The 26,933-nt window shown below is 42.2% G+C and overlaps 2 protein-coding genes across 3 annotated transcripts in view; both read right to left on the reverse strand.

Moving 5' to 3' along the window:
• Positions 1-731: 731 nt before the first annotated feature.
• On the reverse strand, positions 732-18,713 carry cep120 (centrosomal protein 120). The gene is made up of 20 exons (XM_068703539.1): positions 18,066-18,713; positions 16,387-16,543; positions 15,447-15,561; positions 15,191-15,335; positions 14,935-15,083; positions 14,564-14,761; positions 14,244-14,468; positions 13,052-13,509; positions 12,804-12,953; positions 11,776-11,961; positions 11,595-11,691; positions 11,272-11,433; positions 10,780-10,869; positions 10,603-10,695; positions 10,338-10,499; positions 9,761-9,883; positions 9,537-9,635; positions 2,155-2,300; positions 1,521-1,741; positions 732-818 (listed from the first exon to the last, which is right to left on the reverse strand). Exons 1-19 carry the CDS (start codon positions 18,112-18,114, stop codon positions 1,522-1,524), a joined length of 3,024 nt encoding a protein of 1,007 aa, XP_068559640.1. The 5' UTR covers positions 18,115-18,713; the 3' UTR covers positions 732-818; position 1,521.
• A 77-nt stretch (positions 18,714-18,790) lies between these two features.
• znf608 (zinc finger protein 608) overlaps positions 18,791-26,933 on the reverse strand; it is a 48,473-nt gene continuing 40,330 nt past the window's right edge. For both annotated transcript variants that reach the window (XM_068703811.1, XM_068703812.1), the window contains 5 exons: positions 25,746-26,205; positions 25,117-25,286; positions 24,580-24,727; positions 24,344-24,400; positions 18,791-22,260 (listed from right to left, as the gene is read on the reverse strand). In XM_068703811.1, the coding sequence (XP_068559912.1) occupies positions 22,241-22,260; positions 24,344-24,400; positions 24,580-24,727; positions 25,117-25,286; positions 25,746-26,205 (855 nt within the window). In that variant the 3' untranslated portion in view covers positions 18,791-22,240. The remainder of the gene's footprint in view (positions 22,261-24,343; positions 24,401-24,579; positions 24,728-25,116; positions 25,287-25,745; positions 26,206-26,933) is intronic.

Genomic DNA, 26,933 nt, shown 5'->3' on the forward strand with positions numbered 1-26,933 from the left:
ACAGTATAAAGTAAATACTAAAAGATTGAATGCTCCTCTGCTAAATAGATGTTTTTTATTAAATATATTTTCACTTCAGATTTGTACTTCTACTCAGAATAAATATGATACATAAAAGTATTTACAAAGAGTGTGACCCACAGAAAAAACAAAGGATGCAGAAATGAGCTGAAATGATGTTATTAGTTCTCAGTGTAAACATCTGTCCAGTGGTTATTTCTTAATACATTAAACATCTTCATTAGAAAAAAAGACACATGTACACAACAGATCTGTATCCCAAAATAATTTATTGCAGAGAAACTTAGAAATCAGATGATAAAAATAAATTAATGTTTCACAGTTTGTTTTCTGAGGATGCAGCGCCACCTGCTGTCAGAGAAAAACCTCACCAAACAAATATGAATACTTTACAGACTGTACACAAACTCATCTCTAATAACTTAACACAGGTTATTAATAACGCTTCAGTTTAACCCTCTGATGACCAAGAGACCAATTCTAAAGAACAGTCTGCTAGTCTGCATGTTTTAATATATATATAAATATATATATATACACACACACACCACACACTATATATATATATAGTATGTGTGTGTGTGTGTGTGTGTGTGTGTGTGTGTGTATATATATATACACACACACACACACACACACACACACACATATATATATCACTGTTATTCTTCACTGAGTGACATAATGAGGGGGGGGGGGGGGGGGGGGGGGTGTGCTGGTTGTAATGGTGGGGGGTCTATGGGGGGGGTCCATCGTTGAACTGGGATCAGACCAGCGGCTGCATCACCTGACTGAACCTGTGGTCACCATGAGGGAGGACAGAAGATCACGTTAAACGTTAAACACGTTGCTTTAAAAGTCATAGTATAGTATGTGTGTATATATACAGAGAGAGTTTGGATGTTTACTCCATGTGCAATAGTACTGTTAGGCTCTTATTAGGCACTGGTGTTAATATTCCTCATCCACCTCAGATGCTGTTTAATCTGTTGTTGTAATGTACTTGTTCTATTTCAGTTGAATGTTTAACTTTCTATTAGTTCTACTCTATTCAACCTTTGGTGTCAGTATGACTTCTTTTCCACTTAATAACTCTGACTCTATTGTTCATATGTTCTTTCTGCTGTAATCTTTGAAGAGGTTTCAGGATTAATGAAGTCTTATGATGGTAAAGAGAGACCTAACACTGTCATTGAAATCTAAATCAACATTTAAATGTTGTGTTTCCTTTATCCACTGGGTTAAAACACAGTATTTCTGGCTACTCTAATAGTATTAGGGTTATACTACTTGTTGAATTAGATTCCAGATGTTGTTTCTCAAACATTCCTCCAGATGTTGTAAAGTCCAGAAGTCGACCCTTATAGAATAGAGATAAGCTCACAGCATGTTCTTATCTAGCTAAATATAACCCATATCAGTTTGCCTGAAGACGCTCTAACAGCACAATAAATGTCGTTCATGTAACAATAACATCAGTTGGGACTTTGATGACTCACCTCACAGGGTCCCTCGGTCCCTCATGGCGTCCTGGATCTGCCTGCTGAGCTCGGCGATGATCCGGTCCTCGTGGGTGTAGACGCCGGTCCTCAGCAGAGTGTCTCTCTCCTCCAGCAGGCGGCTCAGGTGTTCGTCGGCACCCTCGTTCAGGCTCTGGGTGGGGGCGGGGCCACTCTGGGAGGAGGCGGGGCCTAACCTGTCCTCCTCCTGCTGCTTTAATCTGTCAAAGAAGATAAACTGTTATTAAATAGATTCAAATACAATATTAAGAGGCAATGTAGAAATTTGAGGAGATAGAAACACCGGTTCAACAGATATATATATATATATATTTATATATATATTTATTTTACTACCTGTTAATACATGTACACATCACAGTATATATATATAAAAATATATTTATTTAACTACCTTTTATACCTGTACATTTAATTGTATATCTGTCTACAACCTGTTCTCATATTTATTATTCCTATAAACTACTAAACTATAAAGTTTTAATTTATATTAATTATAATATTTTATTCTTATTCATTAGCAGCTGCACTATGTTATGGTGTTTGTCGGAGGAAGCGACTCCTTCACTGTAATTGTTCGTGATGAAGACGACCTCCTCCTCCTCCTCCTCACCTGTTGAGCTGGTTCCTGATGTCGTCGAGCTCCCGTCTCTCCTGGTGGACCTCCTCCTTCTGCTCCGTGGCTACGTAGCGCAGCCGCATGGCCTCCAGCTCCGCCTGCTGCTTCTTCAGACGCAGCATGGCGTTCTCCTGCTCCCTCTGCCACACACACACACACACACACACACACACACACACACACACACACACACACTATTTAGACGTATATTCACAGAGAATATACATGTTTCATTTGTGCTTTCAAACATGTTCGTCTGTCTACGGATCAAATCTGAACCGAGGACATTTCTAAATAACCCTCTGACCCTCGGTGCTGAAATGTGTTCGTTTTGATGCCAAAGAACTGTTTTTCATAATTTACACGGAGTCGGTGATGAATTTGTCTGGTTTCACGTTTTTATAGAAACCTCCCAGAGGAAACAACTCGGAGGAATTCACACGATCACGATGAGAACAGAAAGAAAAAAGAAGAAGAAGAAGTCGTATTTCACTCAGCTGCTCCGGCCTCCAGCTCAGACTCCCCAAAATTACCCACAATGCCAATCTGTGCTCCGTCTACTTGCAGATTAATAAATCAAGAAGACAGAAACACTAATGTGGTGTCAGAGCTTTGGCAACAACCTGCTGGGAGTTTAACTTCTTCAGCAGGTATTTCAAGATTCTCTCACGCCTTCAGACGCTGAAAAAGAAAGAGAAAAAGAAAGATGGCGACGATCAGACTGGAGGAGATTGGAGAAGCTGGAACCCGTCGGTGTGTTCTGGTGATACAGAGCAGAACCACCGGTTCTGGATGGGAAAACCAACATTTTCACATTACTGCCCGACCGCTGTTCACACGGCTGATCGCCTCACAGAACAAACACACACACACACACACACACACACACACACACACACACACACACACACACACACACACACACACACACACACACACACACACACACACACACACACAGTGTTGACACAGCGCTCTCTGAGGACCATTAGCCGTCTGTATTACGGAGCGTTTTTAAGGCTAATTACTAGAAAAACAAACAGGCTAAACATTTTCTCTAGTGCCCGCTGCCAAGGACAACCTGAGGACCGAGTCCTGAAACAATTAGAGGACGAGGTGATACCCAGGCCTGGGGGGGGCTACTAGGACCCTGATTTTAAAATTCTTACATGATGAAAGTTCCAGCAGCTACAGCTGAGGATGAAATCCACACAGATGCTGATGGAAGGTGCAAATACCACAACACAAACGTAACCATTACTCTATATAGTAGAATACATATATAGAATACTATATATACCTCCAGAACATCGATGAATTTACATTCAACATAAACTCTTTAAAATACAACTTTAGAGGCAACGTAGAAATTTAAGGAGATAGAAACACCGGTTTGACCGTACCGGATTACTTACTATTTACTATATATATAATATAGATATATTTTCTTCCCTCCATTAATTGCCTCCACTTTCAGAGGTCAAGCTGTGTGGGGGGGCTCGTACAAACACATGTGGACACACTTCTCTCAGCTCAGATGGAGTTTTTTTTCTGGGCAGCTCAACACCTGCAGGAGTTCAGGGGGAGGTTTTCATACTGAGGGTTTATTTTGATTGGGGGGGGGGGGGGGGGGGTGGGTGATGGATGAAACACAACGATGACTTCACTTCAGAGACAAATGACAGAAAAATGTGGACTAAATATGAAACGTCTGTTTTGTGTGAAGACTGACGCTTGTGTTTTTTTTCTTCATAAAAACTCACAATTCAAATGATAAGTAAATAAAAGTTTGTATTTTTATTGATGAATAAATCTAGTCATTATTAGTTTTAATGATGTATAATAACGTGTTTAGAGCTCGTGTTATGAAGTTAAACAGCTCACAATTCATCTCTAATATCTATTTTATATTCATGTGAAGACATCTCCTTCAAACTACTGGATTTATTCAAGTTCATCACCAAAACTACATTTTACAGATGACATGTGAACACATCACGATACTGTGGAATTGATCCGAGGCGAGGCCATGTTAAAAGTTATAACTTTTTGTTTAAAGTTATCACTCTTTGTTAAAAGTTATAACTTTTTGTTTAAAGTTATCACTCTTTGTTAAAAGTTATCACTTTTTGTTTAAAGCTATCACTTTTTGTTTAAAGTTATCACTTTTTGTTAAAGTTATCGCTCTTTGTTAAAAGTTATTATTTTTGGTTTAAAGCTATCACTTTTTGTTTAAAGCTATCACTTTTTGTTTAAAGTTATCACTTTTTGTTAAAGTTATCACTCTTTGTTAAAAGTTATCACTTTTTGTTTAAAGCTATCACTTTTTGTTTAAAGTTATCACTTTTTGTTAAAGTTATCACTCTTTGTTAAAAGTTATAATTTTTTGTTTAAAGCTATCACTTTTTGTTTAAAGTTATCACTTTTTGTTTAAAGCTATCACTTTTTGTTTAAAGTTATCACTTTTTGCTTAAAGTTATCACTTTTTGTTAAAAGTTATCATTTTTTGTTTAAAGTTATCACTTTTTGCTTAAAGTTATCACTTTTTGCTTAAAGTTATCACTTTTTGTTAAAAGTTATCATTTTTTGTTTAAAGTTATCACTTTTTGTTTAAAGTTATAACTTTTTGCTTAAAGTGATAATTTTTTGTTTAAAGTTATAACTTTTTGTTTAAATACTGTTGGTACCGTAATCGGCTAAATAACGGCACAGTTAACCCAGTACTCACAGGGTGAACTGACTCCAGAGCAGTATTTATCTTTCAGTGTTGTGTTTTTAGAGCGATAAGTCAGAGATAAGAGACACAGGAGCAGAGTTTAACAATGAGGTCTGTTTGTGTGCGATAGAAGCTGCTGGAAACTTTAATATCAAGATTAAAACCACGGAGCTCACTGGTGAAGTCCTTCAGTGGGTTTTGTTTTCATAACAAGCTTGTTTTGCTAAATGAATAAAGAGTTAAAGTTCTTAAATGTTGTAGAATGTGTATTTAAATCAGGAACTATTTGATCAATAAGGACGAGCGCTGTCATTATGAATTAATCTGTTGCTTGTTTTCTCAAGCGTTTGGTCTGTACGATGTTAAAAATAGTTTAATCAAGTGTATGTCGAGTGTTTTTGCCCCAAAAAGGACAAAAAAGGACTTCTGAATTTGCTTAAATTAGTTTTGTTCTTGTGATTTCTGACAGAACTCTGTGGTGTGAAATTCTTCTTCTTGTGACATTTTTGTAAACGACAGCACAAACTTTGGGGGCTTTGCTTATGTTAATGATCAAATCTGTTCGGCTCAAAGGAAACGATTAGTTTGTGCAGTTTGGTGAATCGGTAGGAGAGGTTTTAGGATTAGAATATAAAAATGTTCGACGACCTACAACGGTTTCTTCTTTCTGGTTTGTTGATGTTTGTTTTTGCAGTCTAGGTTTTGTACGTCGAGTGTCTAAAAACACACCGTTATACTCGTGTTAACACTCCATTAAAATCCCTCGCCTGCAGCCTCCCTGACTCCCCCCGTCTGGAACGCACTGGAGCTCCGTCGTATTCCACCAGTGACCAGTGGGAACCATCAGCGTCTCCACTGGGACCAGTAACACTGGAACTCAGACCACTCGTCACATCTGCTGCTTGACGGACAGCTTTTTATACAAACGGACTCAGGAGACACAGAGGGACGTTTTTAGTCTGAACCCCCGAAACTTTGACCGACTGAAACCAAGATACCCAATAAATAAATACATCATAACAAATAAATCATACTTTTGCTTATTTTAGATCCAATGCCAGTGCTCTTTGTCTCCACATGTTGTCCTTGTAAACTCTAAACTGCTCAATGTGTTAAGATAAAATCAACCTCGTTTTCTCCGTCTCCTCTATCGAGATCATAAAGCACGATATAAAAATATATTTAGTCTGAACAATGTTGCCGAACCGGAAAATGCTGAACATATATAGTAATATAATTTTTTTAATATAACTACGATGATTAAATTATTGGCATCTTGACGTATCGACTGTATTTATTTAGGCAAAGTTACTGCTTTAGAGTGGAAATAATTACATTAATAATCGATTAACCGTCAATAGTTTTTATTTAGTTTCAATGTGTCTTCAAACATAGAAAAGGACGTTAAGTTGGATAGGACTAAAATATTTGACGTCACTATGAATAAAACAGACATTTTTCTAAATTTTCTACAATTGTTTTTCCCACAGATTAAACCAATTAATTGTATTACATTAAGAAAACAACAAGCATAAGATCATAAGACCATTGAACAAAGGATAAAAACCTCAGCAGTGTTTTAAACTATAATGCAAAGAATTTGAACATAATTTCCTCCTTGAGGACAAATAATAAACTATAAACTATCTATTTAGTTTTTCATTTTATTAATTTAGTTTTAAATAAAAACATGATTATGTTCCCAAAAACAACCCTCCAAGGAGACCAACTTTATAAGTTTATAACTGAGGATTTAAACAGATGAACACTTCAAGTCCTCTGGATCTTATTTATCAAAGCTTATTATTCATAACTTTATTAACTTTAACATTATTAAGTTCTGCAGACTTCGCTGCTGGTTTCTGGTTTTGGTGACTTTAGTGCAGATGGCTGAATATAAAGATATAAATATCTTCTTTCTTTATATAAAGCCTATAAAAATGTTACTTCTCTCTCCAGATACAACCAGCTTTAAAACGTTGAGTTGCCCGGCCCTCTACTCTGTAAAAATACCAAATTTAGCTTCTCGGCTCTGAACTTTAATCTCTTTGTCCCAATATTTGTGTTTCAGAAGAGACCCGACTTAAGCTCCTTGTCCCAATATTTTGAATTAAAAAAAAAAAAGACCAAAGCTAAAACTCTCTGATCTGAAAACCTGCGGAGCCGTCTGCGCATTAATTCTCGCTCTGCACCTCCCGGGTTTGAAAAAGCACATTTATTCCCTCGGACGAAGAATTTTTATGATCCGACTTGAGCTAAACAGAGACGCCATGCGAGGCGCTGAGAGGAGAGAATAAATAGGAGAGCTCAGAGCGCCAAGACGGATGGTCGTGTAAACACAGGCCCGATATTTGATTTAAAAACAGAGAGAGTGTGACATCTGAATAGTTAGCGCCCGGCTAGCTTGTTGCTCAACGCAAATCCCAGGGATGATTAATGGAGGGGGGGGGGGGGGGGCACTCAGCACCGAACCCCCTTAGAGCTAAATAAATCACACCGTGTTTTCTTTACAATGATGTGGCACTTAGAAGGGGGGAGGAAGGAGGGGAGACAGAGAGAGAGAGAGAGAGAGAGAGAGAGAGAGAGAGAGAGAGAGAGAGAGAGAGAGAGAGAAGAAAAGAAAAGAAAGGAAAAGAGAGGAGAAGAGGAAAACAAAAAAAAAAGGAGGAGGGACAATGGAAATATGAACTGAAAGAAAGGAGGGAAAAAGAAGAGAGGGAGGACAAATAAGTTAAGGGCTGCTTGAAGAAAGAAAGAGAGGTCTGTAAAGATAGAAAAAAAGGAGGAAGAGGGAGGTAAAGAGAGCGGTAAGGAGGGAGTAAAGAGGTGAAAGAAGAAAGAAAGTAAAGAAAGAAAGGAAGAGAGGGAGAGAAGAGGCAGAAGATGACGGAGAGGAATAAAAAGAGAGTAATGGAGGAAAAGGGGGAGATAGGAGAGGCGATGGGAGGGAGGAAACACATAAAGAGGGGGAAGAGATTGATGCAGAAAGAAAAGGGTAAAAAAATGTGCGTCCAGTTTTTCCAGCTGGTTAATGTCAGTAACAGTTATTAGTTTGTCAGATAAGGTCTGTGTGTGTTTACATTAGTCTAAAGCCCCACTTAGTGTGTGTGTAGGTGTGTGTGTGTGTGTGTGTGTGTGTGTGTAGGTGTGTGTGTGTGTGTGAAGGAAAAAAGAAAAAGGAAAGAGTGAGCGATAAAGAAAGAGAGAGAGAGAGAGAGAGGTGTGTTTTTACACCAGAGCCAAATATTTAGCTGAGGGTGAAGTAGACAATGTAATGTGTGAGAGCCATCAGTTCAACACACACACACACACACACACACACACACACACACACACACACACACACACACACACACACACACACACACACACACACACACACACATATATGGATCCATATATCCTAAATATTACTATTCATTTTACTAATAAAACATGTATATAAAAGACTCATGAAGAATTTGCTGCTGACTGAACAGTATAAAGTACTTAAACTCTGCACTACTTCAACTTCAACCAGTAAAGGTACAATTCTATGTACTTGTAAGTCATTTTACTTTTGGTGATTTGGCACATTTCTCTGCTAACATTACTTTACTTTGAGTGCAGGACGTTTACTTGTATGTGAGTGTTGATATATTGATGCTTTTTATCATCTAAAGGAACTTTACGTTGAGCTTTGAGTACTGGAGCACATACGCCTCGCTGTACTAGTACTGGAGTATTTGGAGTATTTGGAGTGAGGCGGGCTGACGGATGGCGGCCTCGCTGAGCTGCGTTTCCTCCGCCCGCTGCGTGTCTTTAAACAGAGCTGTGACATGTCCTAACACTGTCAGCTCGTCCGCAGCAGCAGATTAAAAACCCGCAGACGTCCCGACGCAGAAAAACTACGATCATCTGCTGTGAAGAACGGCCGCTGTCACGACGCTGAGCCTCTGCTTCGGTCTCAACGGAGCCTTTTTGATTCTTACTTCTGACCTTTCTTCATTGATGTTATTCACTTTCCTAAAACCTTCTCCGTCGGTGCGTTCAAGGACAGTTCGACGTCTGAGATTCCAGAGTCCTGAACTTCAACCAGTCTGTAATTAAGTAGTAATGTATTGGTTTTATCAAGATCAATGGACTGAAGTTTAAAGGGACAGTTCAGCCCAAATAAATGTTCATCAATCTCGATTGTTCTGGTGTGAGTCGAGAGGGTTTGCAGATGTCTGACTTCTCTCTAATATAACGGGACAAGATGGCACCCGGTTATCTCCCAAACGTAGCAACTCACAGCGAAACAATATATGATATGACAAACGACACAACAGGTGAACTGTCCCTTTAAGAGTCAACTATTTTAATTGTAACAGTCAGAACAAAATCACTGGTTCTTGCTTCTTAAATAGTTTCTGCTGTTCTTTGTTTTCTGTGATCGAGTCGAGTATATTTAACCATTTTTTATATTTTATAAACCAAACTAGGGTTAATTAATCAGGATAATAATAATAATAATAATAGCTATATTAAATGATAATTAAAACTATGGGTAGTTTGTGTTTGGTTCTTTGACTGCTATGTTTTTGTATGAATACATGTTTATGTATTCTCTGAACATCCCTCAGCTGACATAACTTCACATGGTGACAGCGTTGACGCTCTGACTCTAACCCGACGGTACCTGTTTGAATCTGGCGAGCTCCTTCAGGGCGCGGCCCCACTGCTGCTTGTAGTGCAGCTTGGACTTGGTGGTGGACTCCAGCTTCCTCTCCAGCTCCACCTCAACAACCACAACACAAAGAAAACATCAGTCTCAAAACACCTGGACACTTACCATGGAGGGATTGAGAGAGATATTCTCCTTGCGTAAAAATCATCCGTCTTCTACTCAAACTAGTAGATTACCTTCTCCAGAGTGAGCAGGTTGACCTCTGACTGCAGTCTGAACTCAGGTCTGACGTTCTGTTGTTCTCTGTAGAGCCGGAACTCTTTCTCCAGCTGTTTGTACCGACACTCAGCGTCTGTAATCTGAAAACACAAACAGAGTTATACAAACTTACTCCTTTAAAGGGGAAACTAAAGAACAATTTAGTCGCGGGAGTTTGAACCAGGAGGCAACATCCGGTTCTGAAGAGAGAAGCCAAAGCTTCATGTGTTAAAGCTGCATTCTCTCTAGTGTCCACCAGGGGGCGACTCCTCTGGTTGTATAGAAGTCTAGTCTAAAATGACTCTACTTCTCTCTTGGTTTATTCCCTCAGTAAACATTGTAAACATGAGTTTATGGTCTCAATCTCTAGTTTACAGTCTTCTTCAATACAGCATGATGTTCATTTAGTACATTATGCTCCATTTAGAGTCAAACACACCATAAAGCAGGGGATGCTTTAGGGGCGGGGCTACACAGTGATTGACAGGTCTCTACGTCACTCCTCCTCAGTCCAGATGTGGTCACTTCCTGTTCACTGGTTGATGAATAACGTACCTGCTGCAGCAGCCGGGCTCTCTCCTCCTCCATCAGCCGGACTTTGTCTCTCTCCAGCTCCACCCGGTGGTCACAGTCGAGCTGCAGCCTCCTGCTGCTCTCCTGCAGCTCCCTCTGGGTCGCATCGTGTTCGGCTCGCAGCTCCTTCTGCAGCCGCTGAGTCTGAGCACACGAACAGGGTCACTGTAGAAACACGCTTCACAAAAGTGACTTTGACAATGTTGTAATTTAATGTTTGGATATTTCAATGGATAAAAAGTCGGACCTCCAGCTCGGCCTCAAGCAGCTGTTTCTCTCTTCTCTCCAGATCAGACAGAGTCTTCTGCAGCTGCTCCTCCAGCAGGTCGTACTCCACCTCCTGCAGACAGTCGTCATTACATCATTCACACAGTAAGGTGGAGGTAAGCATGGTGTGAGTATTTGTTTAGTGATGAAACTCCACCTTCTTCTTGACCAGAGCTTCTCTCTCTCGGTCTCTCCTCCTCCACTCCTCTGCTAGAGCCTTCATGTGGCTCAGCTCCTTCCTCCTCAACTGAAGAACACACACACACACACACACACACACACACACACACACACACACACACACACACACACACACACGCTTTTATTTGTCTTCATATTTAATAAAGCAGTTAACACCTGTTTAAATGAAGTATGATACACAAATGATTTCTATATTTATTTATAGATAAAATAAATATATATATATATATATATATATATATACATATATATATATATATATATATATATATATATATATATATACATATATATATATATATATATATATATATATATATATATATATATATATATATATATACATATATATATATATATATATATATATATGTATATATATATATATATATATATAAAAAAATATAGAATATATATATATATATTCTATTTATATATATATTGTTACCTGATCGTCAAACAGGTCCTCCTGCTCCTCCTTCCACAGCTCCAGCTCCAGGGCCGTACGGTACTCCAGGGTGTCTCTGGGGGCCGCGGGGCCCAGCGGGGCCAGGTTCAGGCCGGGTGCAGCGGGGTGGGGGGGCGGCTGTGGGGGGGCCGCAGGTTCGCTCTGACGACACATGGAGGATTAAAAACAGTTAAAAACATCTCCACAAAACCAGAGACCACTTTATTAGGTACACCTGTAATATCTAGTGAACTCCAATAATCATTCATTCTACCTGCTATTCTAATCAAGGTTACTATTAATGACATTACCATCTGTCTCACCTGTGAAGAGTCGGGCAGGATGACTTCTCTGGCTTTAACCAGCCCCAGGTCCTCCAGCGTGGCCACATAGCTCAGCTCTGCCACCTTCTCACCGGGCCTGAAGGACGTACGACACATTTATTTAACCCTTCTAACCGTCGTCATGTGACCCACCTCCTCAGTCACCCTTTGTTTCCCTCACCGGTGCGCCGTGACCACGGGGATCCGGTCCTGGTGAGTCCGTCTCCAGCTCTGCTCCCCCGATGACGACGCCACGAGTCCGGTCCTCTCGGAGCTCAGCAGGTGAGACAGCTGGACGGAGGCTCGGCCGATCAGCTGGTCTCTGCTGGTGGAGTCTCTGTGCCACACCTCCACCACCAGAGGAACCCTGAGAGAGAGATTTAAAGTTCATTTATCTTGATGTTATATTCATGATATTGTGTATTCATATTATTGTATGTTTAATCCTGTTGATGCTTTGACAAAACTGTTTCTAAACTTTCACGCCAATAAAGCATATTGATTGAAAATTGAATTGAGAGAGAGAGACAGAGAGTGAGAGAGAGACAGAGAGAGAGTGAGACAAAGAGTGAGAGAGACAGATAGTGAGAGAGACCGAGAAAGACAGAGAGTGAGAGAGAGACAGAGAGAGTGAGACAAAGAGTGAGAGAGACAGATAGTGAGAGAGACAGAGTGAGAGTGACAGAGAAACAGAGAGAGTGACAGAGAGTGAGAGTGAGAGAGACAGAGAGAGTGAGAGAGACAAAGAGAGAGAGAGAGAGAGAGAGAGAGAGTGAGAGAGAGAGAGAGACAGAGAGAGTGAGAGAGACAGAGAGTGAGACAGAGAGAGTGAGAGAGACAAAGAGAGAGAGAGAGTGAGAGAGACAGAGAGTGAGAGAGACAGAGAGTGAGAGAGACAGACAGTGAGAGAGAGAGACATGTTAGAGTGCATCTTCAGAGACTAAACCAATGTGAAAACACAGTCTTATTGCACCACCTGTTGGTAAAATGTGATTTTGCAGAACATAAAGAGGATATTATAATGAAACAACAGACAGTGTCTGTTGTTTATCTAATTAATAAACAGAATACAAACAGGACAATAAACAGCCAGTTTAGTATTAAGAGCCTCCCCCCTCACTCTACCAGCAGGTCAGCACTCTGAATGTGTAAAGTGTGTGTGTGTGTGTGTGTGTGTGTGTGTGTGTGTGTGTGTGTGTGTGTGTCTACCTGAGGAAGGTGTCCTGCAGCTGCTGCGGCAGAGCGGCGAAGTCGAAGGCGCAGTAGGACTGAGGCAGAGTCGCCTCCACGTTCCTCTGCAGCTCCACAGGAGGGTTGGTCATGATGGGAGCCGCGCTGCCGAAGAACGGGTACGAATACCTGAAGACAAACACGCCGCCGTTAAAGCTGCCGGGCTACACCTTTTAAAACATGCAGAGAACGGGGAGAGAAGCCGAGATGAAGACGGAGTCCCTCACCTGAGCGTAGCAGCGACGTGGTGCGTCAGGCTGAGGTTTCTCAGGCCGCGGAGGTCCAGAGAGAAGCAGTAGTGGTGGGCGGAGGACGGGATGGACACTTTGGGAGCAGAGACGCTGACGGACGAAGCTCCGCCTGCCGCCGTCGCTTCAGTCCGACTCTGAAGCTCCAGATCAGCAGCTGGAGACACGAACACAACGTCACTCCTCTGTGGCTCCCGACTGATTGACAGGCGGCGTCTCCGGCTCTCACCTGCCAGCTGTCCCGCCTGCTCTTTGCCACGCTGAAGCTCCTCCAGCAGACTCTCCGCTTCGCTCTCTGTGTGAGAGGAAGGAGGAGGAAGAGGAGGAGGAGGACCAGGCGGAGGAGAGGGGGGAGCTTTCGGAGCCGGAGAGGAGCTACGAGGTCTCTGTGCAGCCGGAGGAGGAGGAGAGGAGTGAGCTGCTTTAGTCCCCACAGACTGGAGAAAGAAGGAAGTATAACGCAGACTGAGGACATGTCAACCATCACAGTGTAAATAAAGTTCTCCTGACGATGGTTCTCCTCCAGTATTCAGTAGAACATGTGGTTCTAGTCTCTGATCTCTTTTTTCATATGATGATGCCTTCAGGCTCTGCTCAGTGAATTAGAAGTGTTATGAAGTTAAACATCTCATCATTCATCTCTAATATCTATTTTATATTAACATGAAAACATCTCCTTCAAACCACTGGATTTATTCAAGTTTATCACCAAAACTACATTTCACAGATTACATGTGAACACATCACGATAACGTTATAATGTACCTTCAGCCAGTACTCATGTTCACGGAGCAGAGCCTGAAGGCATCATAGTGTAACTGAAGTGAACCTCCGTTGGTTAGCCGTTAGCGATGCTGCTAACGTTACTAGCTCTCCTCTTGATTAGTTGTTAACAATGAAGGAGAAGGAAGGAAAGAAGGGAGGAGGAGAAGGAAGGAGGTGAAAAGGAGGAGGAGAAAGGAAGTGAAGAGAGGAGGAGGAGGAGAAGGAGGAGAGAGAGGAAGGAAGGGAGGGAAGGAGGAGGAGCACGTTATAATGTACCTTCAGCCAGTACTAATTTTCACTGAAAAGGATTCGTACAGCTCACGGATCGACAGCAGCCTGTTACACTACTGGTGTGTGTGTGTGTGTGTGTGTGTGTGTGTGTGTGTGTGTGTGTGTGCGCGCGTACCTGTGGTGTGACCTCCTCCCTCCTCAGGGTGACCGCCACCCCCACAGTGGGCTGCAGGTCGGCGGGCAGAGCCGGCAGCGCCTGTCTGGTGCGTTTGGGAGGTTTCAGGATAAACGCTCCCTCCACCGTCGCCGCCTGGTTCTCCAGATCCACGGACACGGCAGAGAGAGCGGACAGAGAGACGTCGGTGCTGCCCAGAGAGCGATTCCCACAGCACAGGTGGATCTGACGAGGACAGACAGATGGAGGGACACGTGTGATGAGACAAAAAACCCAAAGTCATCAGGTGGTAGCTTCCTCCAGACTCCGCCCACTCTCACCTGTAAACTGGGCTGATGAGACAGGAAGCTCTGCAGGACCTGCTTGCTGCTGCGGATGCGCACGGAGGCGCGCTCCGGCTCGAAGTCGGGGCTCAGCAGGTTGTCGAAAGGCTCGCTGGTGATGTCGTTGCCCAGTAAAGTGTAGTAGAAGAAGAAGCCCGACTCCTCCGCCGACAGCTTCACGGTGCTGGGGATCAGCTGTGAGGAACCACAAGAGAACACAGTTGGTTCTAAGGGTGATAAAAATGAGTATTTTTGACTCAAGATATTACGGCGATGTCTTGATTCCCGTGCTTTAAATGATCATTTTACATCATTTGTGACGGTTGTTGTGACGGATGCAGCGCTCCACTGGCCGCTCCCACTCGTACCTGCTCTAGTTTGGTGGCGAAGGCGACGGTGACGGACAGGACGAACATGTCGGAGCAGAGCTCTGCGGGTCCCACTTGATGGTAGCCCTGGTCCGGGACCAGTGAGGCTTCCAGCTGGTCTGGCAGCAGGTCGGCGACTGCAGGAGGACCTTCAGCAGCAGAACAACAGGGAGACAAGAGAAGAAGGAGAAGATATGAATACGATATGTAAACAGAAATACATCATGCGGTAACGAGTCTGGAGGAACCAGCTGACCTTGTCGGGGCGGGGCCGTCCTGGCTTTGAACCTATCAGGAGAGGGTTCGGAGGGCTTGGCCTCGCTCTCCAGCGACACGCTGAGGAGGAGCGCCGGCTTCTGTTTGGTGTATTTGCTGCTCAGCAGCGGGAACCAGCGAGGCTCCTGACGGGACAGAAGCAGGAATCATACGCGTTACTGGGCCCAGTGAGCAGCAGCTGGGTTCATGTACGGGTCGAGACAGGAGGAGGAGGAGGAGGAGGAGGAGACGCTCACCTGCTGGACCTCCTGCACAGACCGCAGGTCCAGGATGATGTAGCCGACGCTCTCGCTCCTCTTGGTCTCAGAGTCCACAGCAAAACACTGAAGCTTGATGGGAGTTCTCTGCAGCCTGAGAAAACACGCGATGCATCAACATCACAGTTTAGGCAAAATGGAATAAAATACTGCAGAGGGAAAGAAACCAAAACTCTTCTTAATAATCACTTTTATTTTAAATTATTTATTTGTTGTAATTATTTATATTATTTTATATATTTTTTCTGGATTTTATCAACTTGTATTATTGAGTTTCACTGTAAAGTAATTTGTAACTTTGTTTTCAACGGTGTATTATAAATAAAAGTATTATTATTATTATTATTATTATTAACATGGAATATATCAGGAAATATAATAATAATCTTTATGTATATAGCACATTTTATACAGACTATATAGCTTAAAGTACTGTACAATTAAAAATAAATAAAAACAGAAAACCTTACTTTTACAAATAATTTTGCATATATTGCAGTTATATTTAAGTGTAATTTATGAATATAAATATGGTTACATTTATATTTCCTTGTGAGATTCTGAACATCGAGCACCAGTTCTTAATAGAACATCTCAGTGATATAATAAGTCAATTAAAGCTACAAAAGAATAGTTGAAGAATTAATTGACGAAACATAGAAAACAATCAAGGTATTCTTTCATGTAAAAATGTTAAATATTTGATGAATTCAGCTTCTCAAAAAGTGAGAACGTGTTGCAATTAATTCAAAGAATGGATGAATAGAGACAGAAAATGGCCGCTTAATGTGAATAGAACAGGTAGTTGCAGCTCGGCGGTCCTTGGTAGCGGTGATGCTGACTCTCGTCTCTGAGCACAACAACACACATCTTTAACGCGAGCAGCCGCGTTGTTAAACGACGTCTCGGAGCTTCAGACCTGTGCTGGTGCAGCGTCCGGCGGTCCAGCTCCCAGGCCAGCTCGGTGCTGAAGTGCGGCCGGTCCCGGTGCTCCGCCGGGTCCGTGGAGAGCTGCTCGCCATCGAAGCTCGCCCGGACCACCAGGCTGAGACGGGGACTCTTCGGGAAGTGTCGGCCTGGTGGAGGAGAGACGGGGTTGAAAAAAGTCCAACCGCTCTCTAAACTCTGCTTGTTTCTCTGTGTTTGACATGAAAACTGACAAAACTTTAACTTGTATTTATTAAAGAAAGCAACACATTTAAGCTCTGATGCTGTATTAGTGCTAATCGATGAGTAATAATGTTGAGGTTTGGACTAAACAAACTGTAACTGTGATGCCATTTCTCACTGTTTTCACAAACCAATCAATCAGTGGATGAAGGTAGAGAATAATCAGCAGCTTAATCCATGAAGGAAGTAATCATGAGTTCATGTTCAAACTGAGCTCCAGCTCAACCGCCTGCAACAGCAAAGTCCTGCTGTTACACCAACGCAGGAGTAACAACAATAACAATAACAATAATGATGTCATAGTTCATGATTGAAGAAAGAAGAAGTTTTGTGACGGACAAAAAGATTGTTGAAGTGATTACAATGATAACAACTTTGTGCTTAATTATATTTTATTACTTAGTTAAGTTGGGTTTGATTATATGTTATTACTTAGTTAAGTTGGGTTTGATTATATGTTATTACTTAGTTAAGTTTGGTTTAATTATATTTAATTACTTCGTTAAATTGGGTTTAATTATATTTAATTACTTAGTTAAGTTGGGTTTAATTATATTTAATTACTTAGTTAAGTTGGGTTTAATTATATGTTATTACTTAGTTAAGTTGGGTTTAATTATATTTAATTACTTAGTTAAGTTGGGTTTAATTATATGTTATTACTTAGTTAAGTTGGGTTTAATTATATTGAATTACTTAGTTAAGTTGGGTTTAATTATATTGAATTACTTAGTTAAGTTGGGTTTAATTATATGTTATTACTTAGTTAAGTTGGGTTTAATTATATGTTATTACTTAGTTAAGTTGGGTTTAATTATATGTTATTACTTAGTTAAGTTGGGTTTAATTATGTTTAATTAGTAGAAGTGAAGTACAGCTACACACTGTAAATAATGTCAATATATTTTCATCTTATATAATATGAAATATTGTTGTGGATTAAACTAACCAACGTGATATAAAGGAGTAAACATGAAACACACACATGAATGCAGCAGTAATATTAATCTAAACATCATATATAACAGTAGTTTTACTGCACAATGAGAACTTTTCATGTGTATTTTCATGTGTATTTTCACACTGTAAGTAACGTTAGCCTACATGTTCCTGATAATAACGTTACTTACATCAGTAAAAGTTTCAATGCAGGACTTTTAACTTGTAATAGAGTATTTCTACAGTGCGTTACTAGTACTTTTACTGTAGTAGCTAAAGGACTTGAATGACGTGTTCTGTGACGGAAACAATAAAGTTTTCAGCTTTTGAACGACAGTTGATGCCACTTCAGAATGGATTTAACTGCTAACGCTAGCTAGCATGAGCATCAAAAGTTATTTTAACTGTATTAAAAGTATTTAAAACATCGTATATCGCATGTAATGTTTACAGTATAACTCTGACTTCATAAGATAACTGCGAGCTTACCTTCCAGGATGGACACAACGATGAGAAGTTGGTCGGTCTTCGAAGCCATGATGACATTTGTAAAACTTTAAACGGGGAACTATTCAACTTTTTCCCCTAAACTCCTCTTTACACCGTCGACTTAACTCAGAATCTCAGACTCAACACATTTAAAACACAGCGGAGGCTTTTCGTTTACTCGGAGGCTCGCTGTCCGTTGGTTGAAGGCAGCAAAACAGCCGCTTTGTTGTCAAGCTTTGGCGCCACCCATTTTGTTTTTGAAACCGGAAGTGATGGCGGAGACGGTTATTCGTTCAGTGCCGCCATGCTGGTGGGGGGTGGAACTGCAGGCCGCTACCACTAACACTGATAGTGCCGCTTCTACTATTACTACTACTACTATTACTACTACCACTACTACTAATACTACTAATACTACTAATACTACTAATGTACCAGTGGCGAGAGGTGGAAAGTAACAAAGTACATTTACACAAACTGTTCCGAAGTACAATCCTGAGGTACTTGTACTTTACTTGAGTGTTTCTATTTCATGCCACATTAAACTACATTTCAAAGGGAATACTGGACTTTTTCTATACCTCATTACATTTTTTGGACAGTTTTTCGATTCACAAATGCAAGATTATTAGTGTAACATATGATATAATTAACACAATAATTATGATACAGCCGAAGACTGTAAATTCACGTGTTACAATCATGAATACACGTGTTAAAATGAGCCCCACCTTTACCAGCAGCAACATTAAAGTCACGAACACATTAATGAACCGAGACCTGCGTTAGCTGACTGTTATTCATAAAGTATTAATGCTGTCACAACGGGTCTGCTTTTGCTCCCCGGTCCACCAAATGAAACACTGACTCATGTGATAATAAAGGGTTATTACGGTGGTTTTACACTATTCATTGACGTCGATTAAAGCGTTCTCAAGACAAAGCTCCACAGACGAAAACAATTATATAAAACATCCTTTAATCGTGATTGCCAAACATATGAATTAAGGCATATACAGTATAAAAAAGCAACAGCAGGTTCCATGTTTATATGATTTCAGTGTGTTGTTAACTGGATACACCGGGTGGATTGAAACTGAACAGATATACCAAGCAGCCTTTATAAGACAACGCCGCGTCTCCCAAAAGACGACAGCGTCGTGTAAACAGAGTTCATAGCACTATATTCAAGTAATAGAATGATCACGGATACGATGCAGGTAAGGTGTTGTTTAAGTGAGGCAGAGCCGCTGATAGACCGCGTCGGGTTTTATATATGTATATATATATATATATATATATATATATATATATATATCCACCATTACTTCATGCTGCATGAGGAGAAAATAACTTTTTATTCTCTGGCTTTAAACTCACTATCAGAGCTGCTTTGTCTTTTTTGCTTTTATGTGGGGTTTTTTTGGCTATATTTTGATTGTACTACAGTTTGGTCAACTGTTAACTGTTAACTGTGCCTTATGAATACATTTGTATTGGAATTATTTAGTTTTTACAAATGCCAGCCATGTCATCGTAATGATACACATTTTATTTGGATGTTTTGCAGCCAAACTTCACACACGTTCTGTGTGTCGAAAAGGAAGTTACTGAGATCTCTCCGGCTCAGAACTACAATCTAACGTGAGTTCTTCTTCCAGTGTGACGCTCTTATTTACGGTCTGTGTGACGCAACTTTGAAGGCATCATGGTAGAAGTTGATGGATGCATGTACTGCGGTTTATTCAGTAGCTAGTTGCATTGTAATATTAATGTGAATCTGTAAAGTAACTAAAGTTGTCAAATAAATATAGTGCAGTAAAACGTACAATACTGCCGTCTGAGATGTCGTGGAGTAGAAGTATAAAGTAGCATGAAATGAAATGGAAATACTCAATTAAAGTACCAGTGTGCCTATATCTCAAAAGTGTACTTAAAGGTGCTAGTGTGTGGTATTGGGCGACATCTAGTGGTGAAGTTATAGATTGCAACCAAATGAAACTTCTCCCGTTGGCCACGCGTGTAGCAGAACTACGGTGGCCACATGACAAGGTTAAAATCCCTCTCTAGAGCCGGTGTTTGTTTTGTCCTTTCTAGGCTACTGTAGAAAAAAAAACATGGCCGCCGGCTCCTTGAAGAGGACCGGCTCCATATGTAGAAATAAACAGCTAATTTTAAGCTAACAAAAAACCACAGCGATTGTTATTTTCAGGTTATTATACTAAAGAAAACACACTTAATCCTATTATATTCCATTTCTGCCAATAGATCCCCATAAATGCTACACGCTGTTCCTTTAAGAACAGTTCTTTAGTAAAGGTACTCAGCGTGTTGGACGCTTCTTTGTTCTCCAGGTGTTGCAGCTCTTTTGGCAGCAATGCTAATAAAAACCTTTCTGTCTATCAGCGGCTCTGCAGTGAGCTAGTTAGCTTGTAGGAGGGAGCGTGGGAGCCGGGGCGGAGCAAAGGATTGTGGATCGCCTTGACCTGGCTGGCAGGGCATTTTAATTTTAAAGGATAATTCCAGTGTTTTCTGTGCTAAATCATATTTTCTATCTTATTTTAGTTGTTTGATGTGGAGCTTTTGCTCGATACTTAAAACTACATTGAATTTAGCGTTTTTCTCAAACTGCTGCAAACAAATGCTTTGAGTTCATGAATATACAAATGTTTTAGCTGTTGGTCTTAAACTCACTCTTGTACTTGAACAAACTTAAATTCCATTTAGTTTCGAGTAAAGTGGCGACTTCAGACGTAATAATAGAGAAAAAGATGTAGAAAATTAGCCAAAAAAAGGCTCATGTTAACACTGGAATTGTCCTTTAGAGGCGCTGCCAATCAAAGTAAAATTGAATATGTGTGTCTTTCATGTTGAAGTAAAACAGAACTCACTCACTGGCATCTTATTCATTCACGTAGCTCCAGGTTGTACCTCGGATTCAAACATTAGAGATCTTTGCCGATTGTCAATTTTAGAAGTAAAAGAATTCTGAATTAAGTCACTGTTTTGGTGAAAACACAACCCTCACGCACTCTTTTATTCTATATATATGTTCTCTGGTGTACATTCAATTTGACACAAGGTGAGTCTCCATCTTCGTTTGGGACAAAGAATAAAGCATAAAGGGTCACATTTTTGGATTATGCCCCAAAAATGGACAAGTACAGTGGCTCACATCTGCGTTGAGTTGACTGTAAATACCAAATTCAAAGGTCTCCCAATGCTGTGGTTAAGGGTTGGTTAGGTTTAGGAAACATCGAGAGTTTTCTGCTTGGCTCATGTCTGAGAACTCAGGTCCATTTCAGTAGCCGTTGTTTGATCCCAAACCTTTTACCAACTCTTAAACCGAAGCGGTGCGAGTTAAGAAAAGCGATTCCACGAGGCACAAGCTGGAGCTAACGGCCACTCAACACACAACTCTCCAACCAATCGGGACATGTGCAGCATGAGTGGAACGTGTGTTTTTTACAGGACGTCTGATAGAGTTAGAACCCGGTTCCGCTCCGCCCGCCGCTCCCCCTGCACGGCCCGGGATGGAGGTCAACATAGAGTACGATAAAAGCATGTCAGTGCTCCGCCATGAGTCTGTACAGAGTATTTACACCGCCGGGTGGGGCTCCTACATGGCACTGGGCAGGTTCGATGTGAAGGTTTACTCTCACATAAAGACAATACAATCAACATGGTTACGCTCAAGTTACAGGTTAGTAATACAAATGTGTAGCGTCAGCACTATGGAGGGAGGAGGACCACTTCAATAATCAGAATAAGAAGGATAGTAACAGACTCTTTAGCTTCCTTTAGTTCTCTAAGGAAAAAGAAAAAGATCAACTCTCTCGGGATAGTCTTCTTCAGTACATTCAGTCATATCATCATCATAATACACTACCATAAATGTGCATTTCTTTTTTTTTTCTTTTATAAAGTTCAACGCCACAGCTGCAACAGGGCTGACGCACGGCATTCTGGGAGTTTTAAAAACAGTCTGGATTGGTACAGCCCCTCCGTCCGTGGTTTTCATTAGTACCAAATGAAAGAGGGTCTTTTTTATTTATTTTTTAATTCTAGTTCTGAATTCTCTGCCTCTCAGCGAGGCGACGCTTATTAAACACCGTGGAATCGATGTCTGATAAATCTGCCGTTCCTCATGTGAGAACGAGGTCTCTCACATGGTCCTACTTCTTCCCTTCACTCTCTGTGGAGACAAAGAGGACACACAACACAGGCTTTCAGTCACACAGCGGAGAGACTTCAGGTGTGTTCAGGACCACAGCTTAAAAAAAAAAGAATAATTAAAAGACAGATGAGCTGACCAACAAACAGCGATCTTTCAGCTGCTCGATGATTTATTTGTCACGTAACTTACGTAATGTAGTTACGGTACTTAAACCACCATCTGTTCCTAAACCTAACTGGTAGTTTTGTTGCCTGAACCCAGGAGGCAACCTCCGGTTCTTTAAAGTGAAGTCAAAGCTTCACGTGTTAAAGCTGCATTCTCTCTAGTGTCCACCAGGGGGCGACTCCTCTGGTTGTATAGAAGTCTAGTCTAAAATGACTCTACTTCTCTCTTGATTTATTCCCTCAGTAAACATTGTAAACATGAGTTTATGGTCTCAATCTCTAGTTTACAGTCTTCTTCAATACAGCATGATGTTCATTTAGTACATTATGGAACATTTAGAGTCAAACAGACCATAAAGCAGGGCATGATTTAGGGGCGGGGCTACTCGGTGCTTGGCAGGTCTCTACCAGAGACGTATACGGCGTCTCTACGTCACTCCTCCTCAGTCCAGATGTGGTCACTTCCTGTTCACTGGTTGCATAAAAACAACAACATGGCGACGGCTGTAATCCAAGATGGCGACGGCAGAATCGCCAAACTAGAGGCTGAGTCGGTCTCAAAGAAATCTAAAACTAAAGATGTGTCGCTTCACTTTCAGTATTTCTTCTTTTTCTTCTTCCTCTTCCTTCTTTCTTCTTCCTCCTCCTCCACCTTCCTCTTCTTCTTCTCCTTATTTCTTTGTTCATCCTCTGGTTCTTTCTTCTTCTTCCTTCTTCCTCCTCCTCCTCCTCCTTCCTCTTCTTCTTCTCCTTCTTTCTTCCTTCTTCTTCCTCCTCCTCCTTCCTCTTCTTCTTCTCCTTCTTTCTTCCTTCTTCTTCTTCCTCCTCCTCCTTCCTCTTCTTCTTCTCCTTCTTTCTTCTTCTTCCTTCTTCCTCCTCCTCCTCCTCCTTCCTCTTCTTCTTCTCCTTCTTTCTTCCTTCTTCTTCCTCCTCCTCCTCCTCCTTCCTCTTCTTCTTCTCCTTCTTTCTTCCTTCTTCTTCATACTCCTCCTCCTTCCTCTTCTTCTTCTCCTTCTTTCTTTCTTCATCCTCTGGTTCTTCCTTCTTTCTTCTTCCTCCTCCTCCTCCTCCTTCCTCTTCTTTCTTCTTTCCTCCTCCTCCTCCTTCCTCTTCTTTCTTCTTTCCTCCTCCTCCTCCTTCCTCTTCTTTCTTCCTCCTCCTCCTCCTCCTCCTCCTCCTCCTCCTCCTCCTTCCTCTTCTTCTTCTCAGTGTTTGTTGGCGGTTGGCAAACCATCCTAGAGATTATTACGTCTCTTGACTTTCTGTGTTTATTGTTATGCACCAAAAAAATACTTGTATGAGCAACCCTAGCTGTAAATGATCATTGTTTTACTTTATACATGTTTGCAGGAGCTCTGTTAGAGGGACCGAATAACGTCATCACATGACCAACAGACCTACACACATTGTGTTTGTTCACAAGATAATAAGACGATTCATTACTGATCGTCACATATCAGACATGAGCTGCTGCTCTTCTTCACGTCTCTCTCTCCTTTAAGGTTCCCTCTGCATGACGTCACACATTCAGACAAAGACAGTGACGCACAGCGGCCTCAGAACACACGTGAAATATGGAGACGCTTCAGAAGTGGGTAATAATCCTCCGGAGAGACCGCTCCCACATTTGATTTATTGACCCGTCAGACTTATTCTGATCCCAGATTGCATTTTATGAAAGAAAAGATGGAGCCAATTTATTTCATGAGATGCCAATTTTAGGGGCTAATCTGTGAGTCTGTGATCCGCTGAGCTGAAGAAGAAGTGCAGCACAGACGGAGACGAAGAGTCTAAAAGACTTAAAGGAAAGGACGACGTAGAGAAGAGTCCCATCACTGAGGGGTCTAAACAAGCACAGACGTTCTCCTCTGGTTCTCCTGAAACCTCCAGGAGAACCAGAGCAGCAGATCATTACCACGGCGACCACAGACACTCACCGGTAGAGGAGTGACCCGACACCTGCTGACTGGAGACCAGCGACCGGGAGCTCAACCCTTCAGCACAGGAAGGAAATCACATTTCAAAATAAAACGTCCTGTAAACCGTTAAGTTAGACAAAACACCGACAGCATTCAGTTCAGATGAAAACGTGTAATGTGTGTGTGTGTGTGTGTGTGTGTGTGTGTGTGTGTGTGTGTGTGTGTGTGTGTGTGTGTGTGTGTGTGCGCGGTACCTTGGTAGATGTCGTACTGTCCTGACATCAGGTTGTAGCTCATACCCAGGTGTGTGTGATGGTGTGTGTGGAGGTGTCGGGCAAACGACAGGTGGTTCCTCTCGCGCTCCGTCTCTCTCTCTCCCTCGGGGGAACCCTTCTCGCCGGGCTGCTCAGAGACACACACACACACACACACACGCACGCACACACACACACGCACACACACACGCACGCACGCACGCACGCACGCACGCACACACACACACACACACACACACACACACACACACACACACACACACTTTTTACTCAACGTTTCTGGGCTGTTCCTGCGTGTCGTGCGTGTTCATGAAGCCGCTCATCCGGCCTGGTGGAGTGTGTGATGTGTGTTCTGTACTGCAGGAAAACGACATAGATTCATGTATAATAGAGTTGAAACGTTTGACGTCTGATCCCTGTGTTTCTCTTCAGCCTCCATGTCTTGTCCTCCGGTGTGTGTGTGTGTGTGTGTGTGTGTGTGAATGAGCGCTGCAGTGTGGCGGTGAAGCGTCTCACCGCGGGGGATTTGCCGTGGTACTGGTGGCTCTGCTGCTGCAGCAGCTCCAGGGCCGAGGACGAGGACGGGTCTCCGCTCTGCTTCACGCCCACCGCGCCTCCTCTGCCGGGCGGGGTCACCTCCGACTCCTCCCGGCCCGCCGTCTTACCGTACAGAGGGTAGTGGAAACCTGGTGTGGAAACACACACATGCGCACACACACACACACACACACACACACAGTAGTTGCTATATTTAAAGACGCAGTCCTCCTGTAGGGTGTTGGGTGCTACATCTCTTATGTGTAAATGTGTTTTATCCATAAATAAAGTGACTTTAATGTAAAATGTGTGCTACTCTGTGCCTTAATGCTTTAAAATTGTTGCGTCAAAATCTCGGTGAAAATAACACCTTAAAACTGTTAATTCATTTTTCATTAAAGGTGCAAATTCAGCAGCACTTGGATACTTTTTGGGGTTCATCCGAACATTTGGGTTTGACTAATACATAAATGCATTACATCATATTATGGAGTATTGAAGAATCAATTGAGGGAGTTTAAGGTGTTAAAACATCTACTTCTTCACTGTAATCACAAAATGATCTCTTTAACCTATAATATATAATCCTTTTAAACTCGGACTCTTACCCGGGTAGTTGTGGACCAGGGTCGGGGACACCCCTCTGTAGGAGCCCCCGCCGCTCTCGCACATCGCCAGGTAGGGCGGGTAGGAGGAGTGCTGGTACTGGATGTAGGGCTGCTGGGGGGTCATGGGAGGAGACACCGCCGCCCGGGCGTTCTGCGGCTCCTCGGCCAGCACTCCCATCGGCTCCTGGTCTTGATCGTCCAGCCCGTCCGGTCTGTCTGGATCCTCCAAGTCGATGGCGGGCGGGAGATCGTGGATCCTGGCTTTTTTAGCATCTCCGCCCACACCTCCTCCTCCTCCTCCTCCTCCTCCCCCGGAGGTCATCTTGGCCCCGGCAGGCTCCACGGTAGCTCCCCACTCTTTCCCCCTGTCTGCTTCCCCCTCCTCGGCCTCCTCCCCATGTTGGAGCTCAGAGTATTTGCTGTGAGCGAGGCAGTGGGCCCAGGCCGGGCCGTCTGAGGGCTAGATCGATGGGGGACAAGTGTTGGTGCTAGTTGCAGTGTTTCCCCTATAATTCTTTGTTAACAGTGGTGGGTGGGAGTCATTTTTAGGGGGGTGGGGTCGATTCAACTTCAGTCCACGTCTCTGTCTCCACTTTTGGTTCTACATGGCCAGTTGCAGAGCTACAACTAAATGATTATTTTGTGTTTTATTCAGAGCATAATTTATGACTTTCATTTGCACACTTGTCTTGTTTAACAAGGGTGGAGAAGTGCGGCGGCCCACCGCTGCTGACCGACTATAGAGGAAACACTGTGTGCTGGAGTGAACAGAACCATAGACAGACCATCTATCGCTGGCTCTGGGTGGGATGTTGATGGAGGATGACGGCGTTTTTTTTTTTTTCAACAGCAGGCGGCCATTCAGAGGCGGGATGTGAGGAGTGCGGCGTTTCCAACGTCAATGACACCAATCAAGACACGTCTCACACATGAGCAACGGCAGAATTTAGGCCGAACTGAAGAAAAACAACAAAAAACAACCTCCCAGACATGGCTTTCATTCAAGTCACACAAGACCCAGCATGGCTAGAGTTAATGCATCGTGAGATGACATGGGTCAAAACAATCTGTACAAGCTTTCTGGAATAAAAGCAGCGCATGTATAAAAACCAACACGTATGTATTTGAACTGGTTCTTTTGTTCCTTTGTGTGTTTATGTTTTTACATGTACAGCTTCCCCCCATTGA

Source organism: Cebidichthys violaceus, unplaced genomic scaffold, assembly GCF_023349555.1.
Source record: "Cebidichthys violaceus isolate CVI_PGR_0920_01 unplaced genomic scaffold, fCebVio1.0.p SCAF_9, whole genome shotgun sequence".
Taxonomy (NCBI): domain Eukaryota; kingdom Metazoa; phylum Chordata; class Actinopteri; order Perciformes; family Stichaeidae; genus Cebidichthys; species Cebidichthys violaceus.

Excerpts from the sequence above, each read along its gene's own strand:
- cep120 (XM_068703539.1), bottom strand. The coding sequence starts at position 18,114 with ATGGCTTCGAAGACCGACCAACTTCTCATCGTTGTGTCCATCCTGGAA. Across the intron at positions 15,084-15,190 it reads GACGGCCCCGCCCCGACAAG|GTCCTCCTGCAGTCGCCGAC; the intron begins GTCAGCTGGTTC and ends CTGCTGCTGAAG. Across the intron at positions 9,884-10,337 it reads GAGCCCGGCTGCTGCAGCAG|ATTACAGACGCTGAGTGTCG; the intron begins GTACGTTATTCA and ends TTGTGTTTTCAG.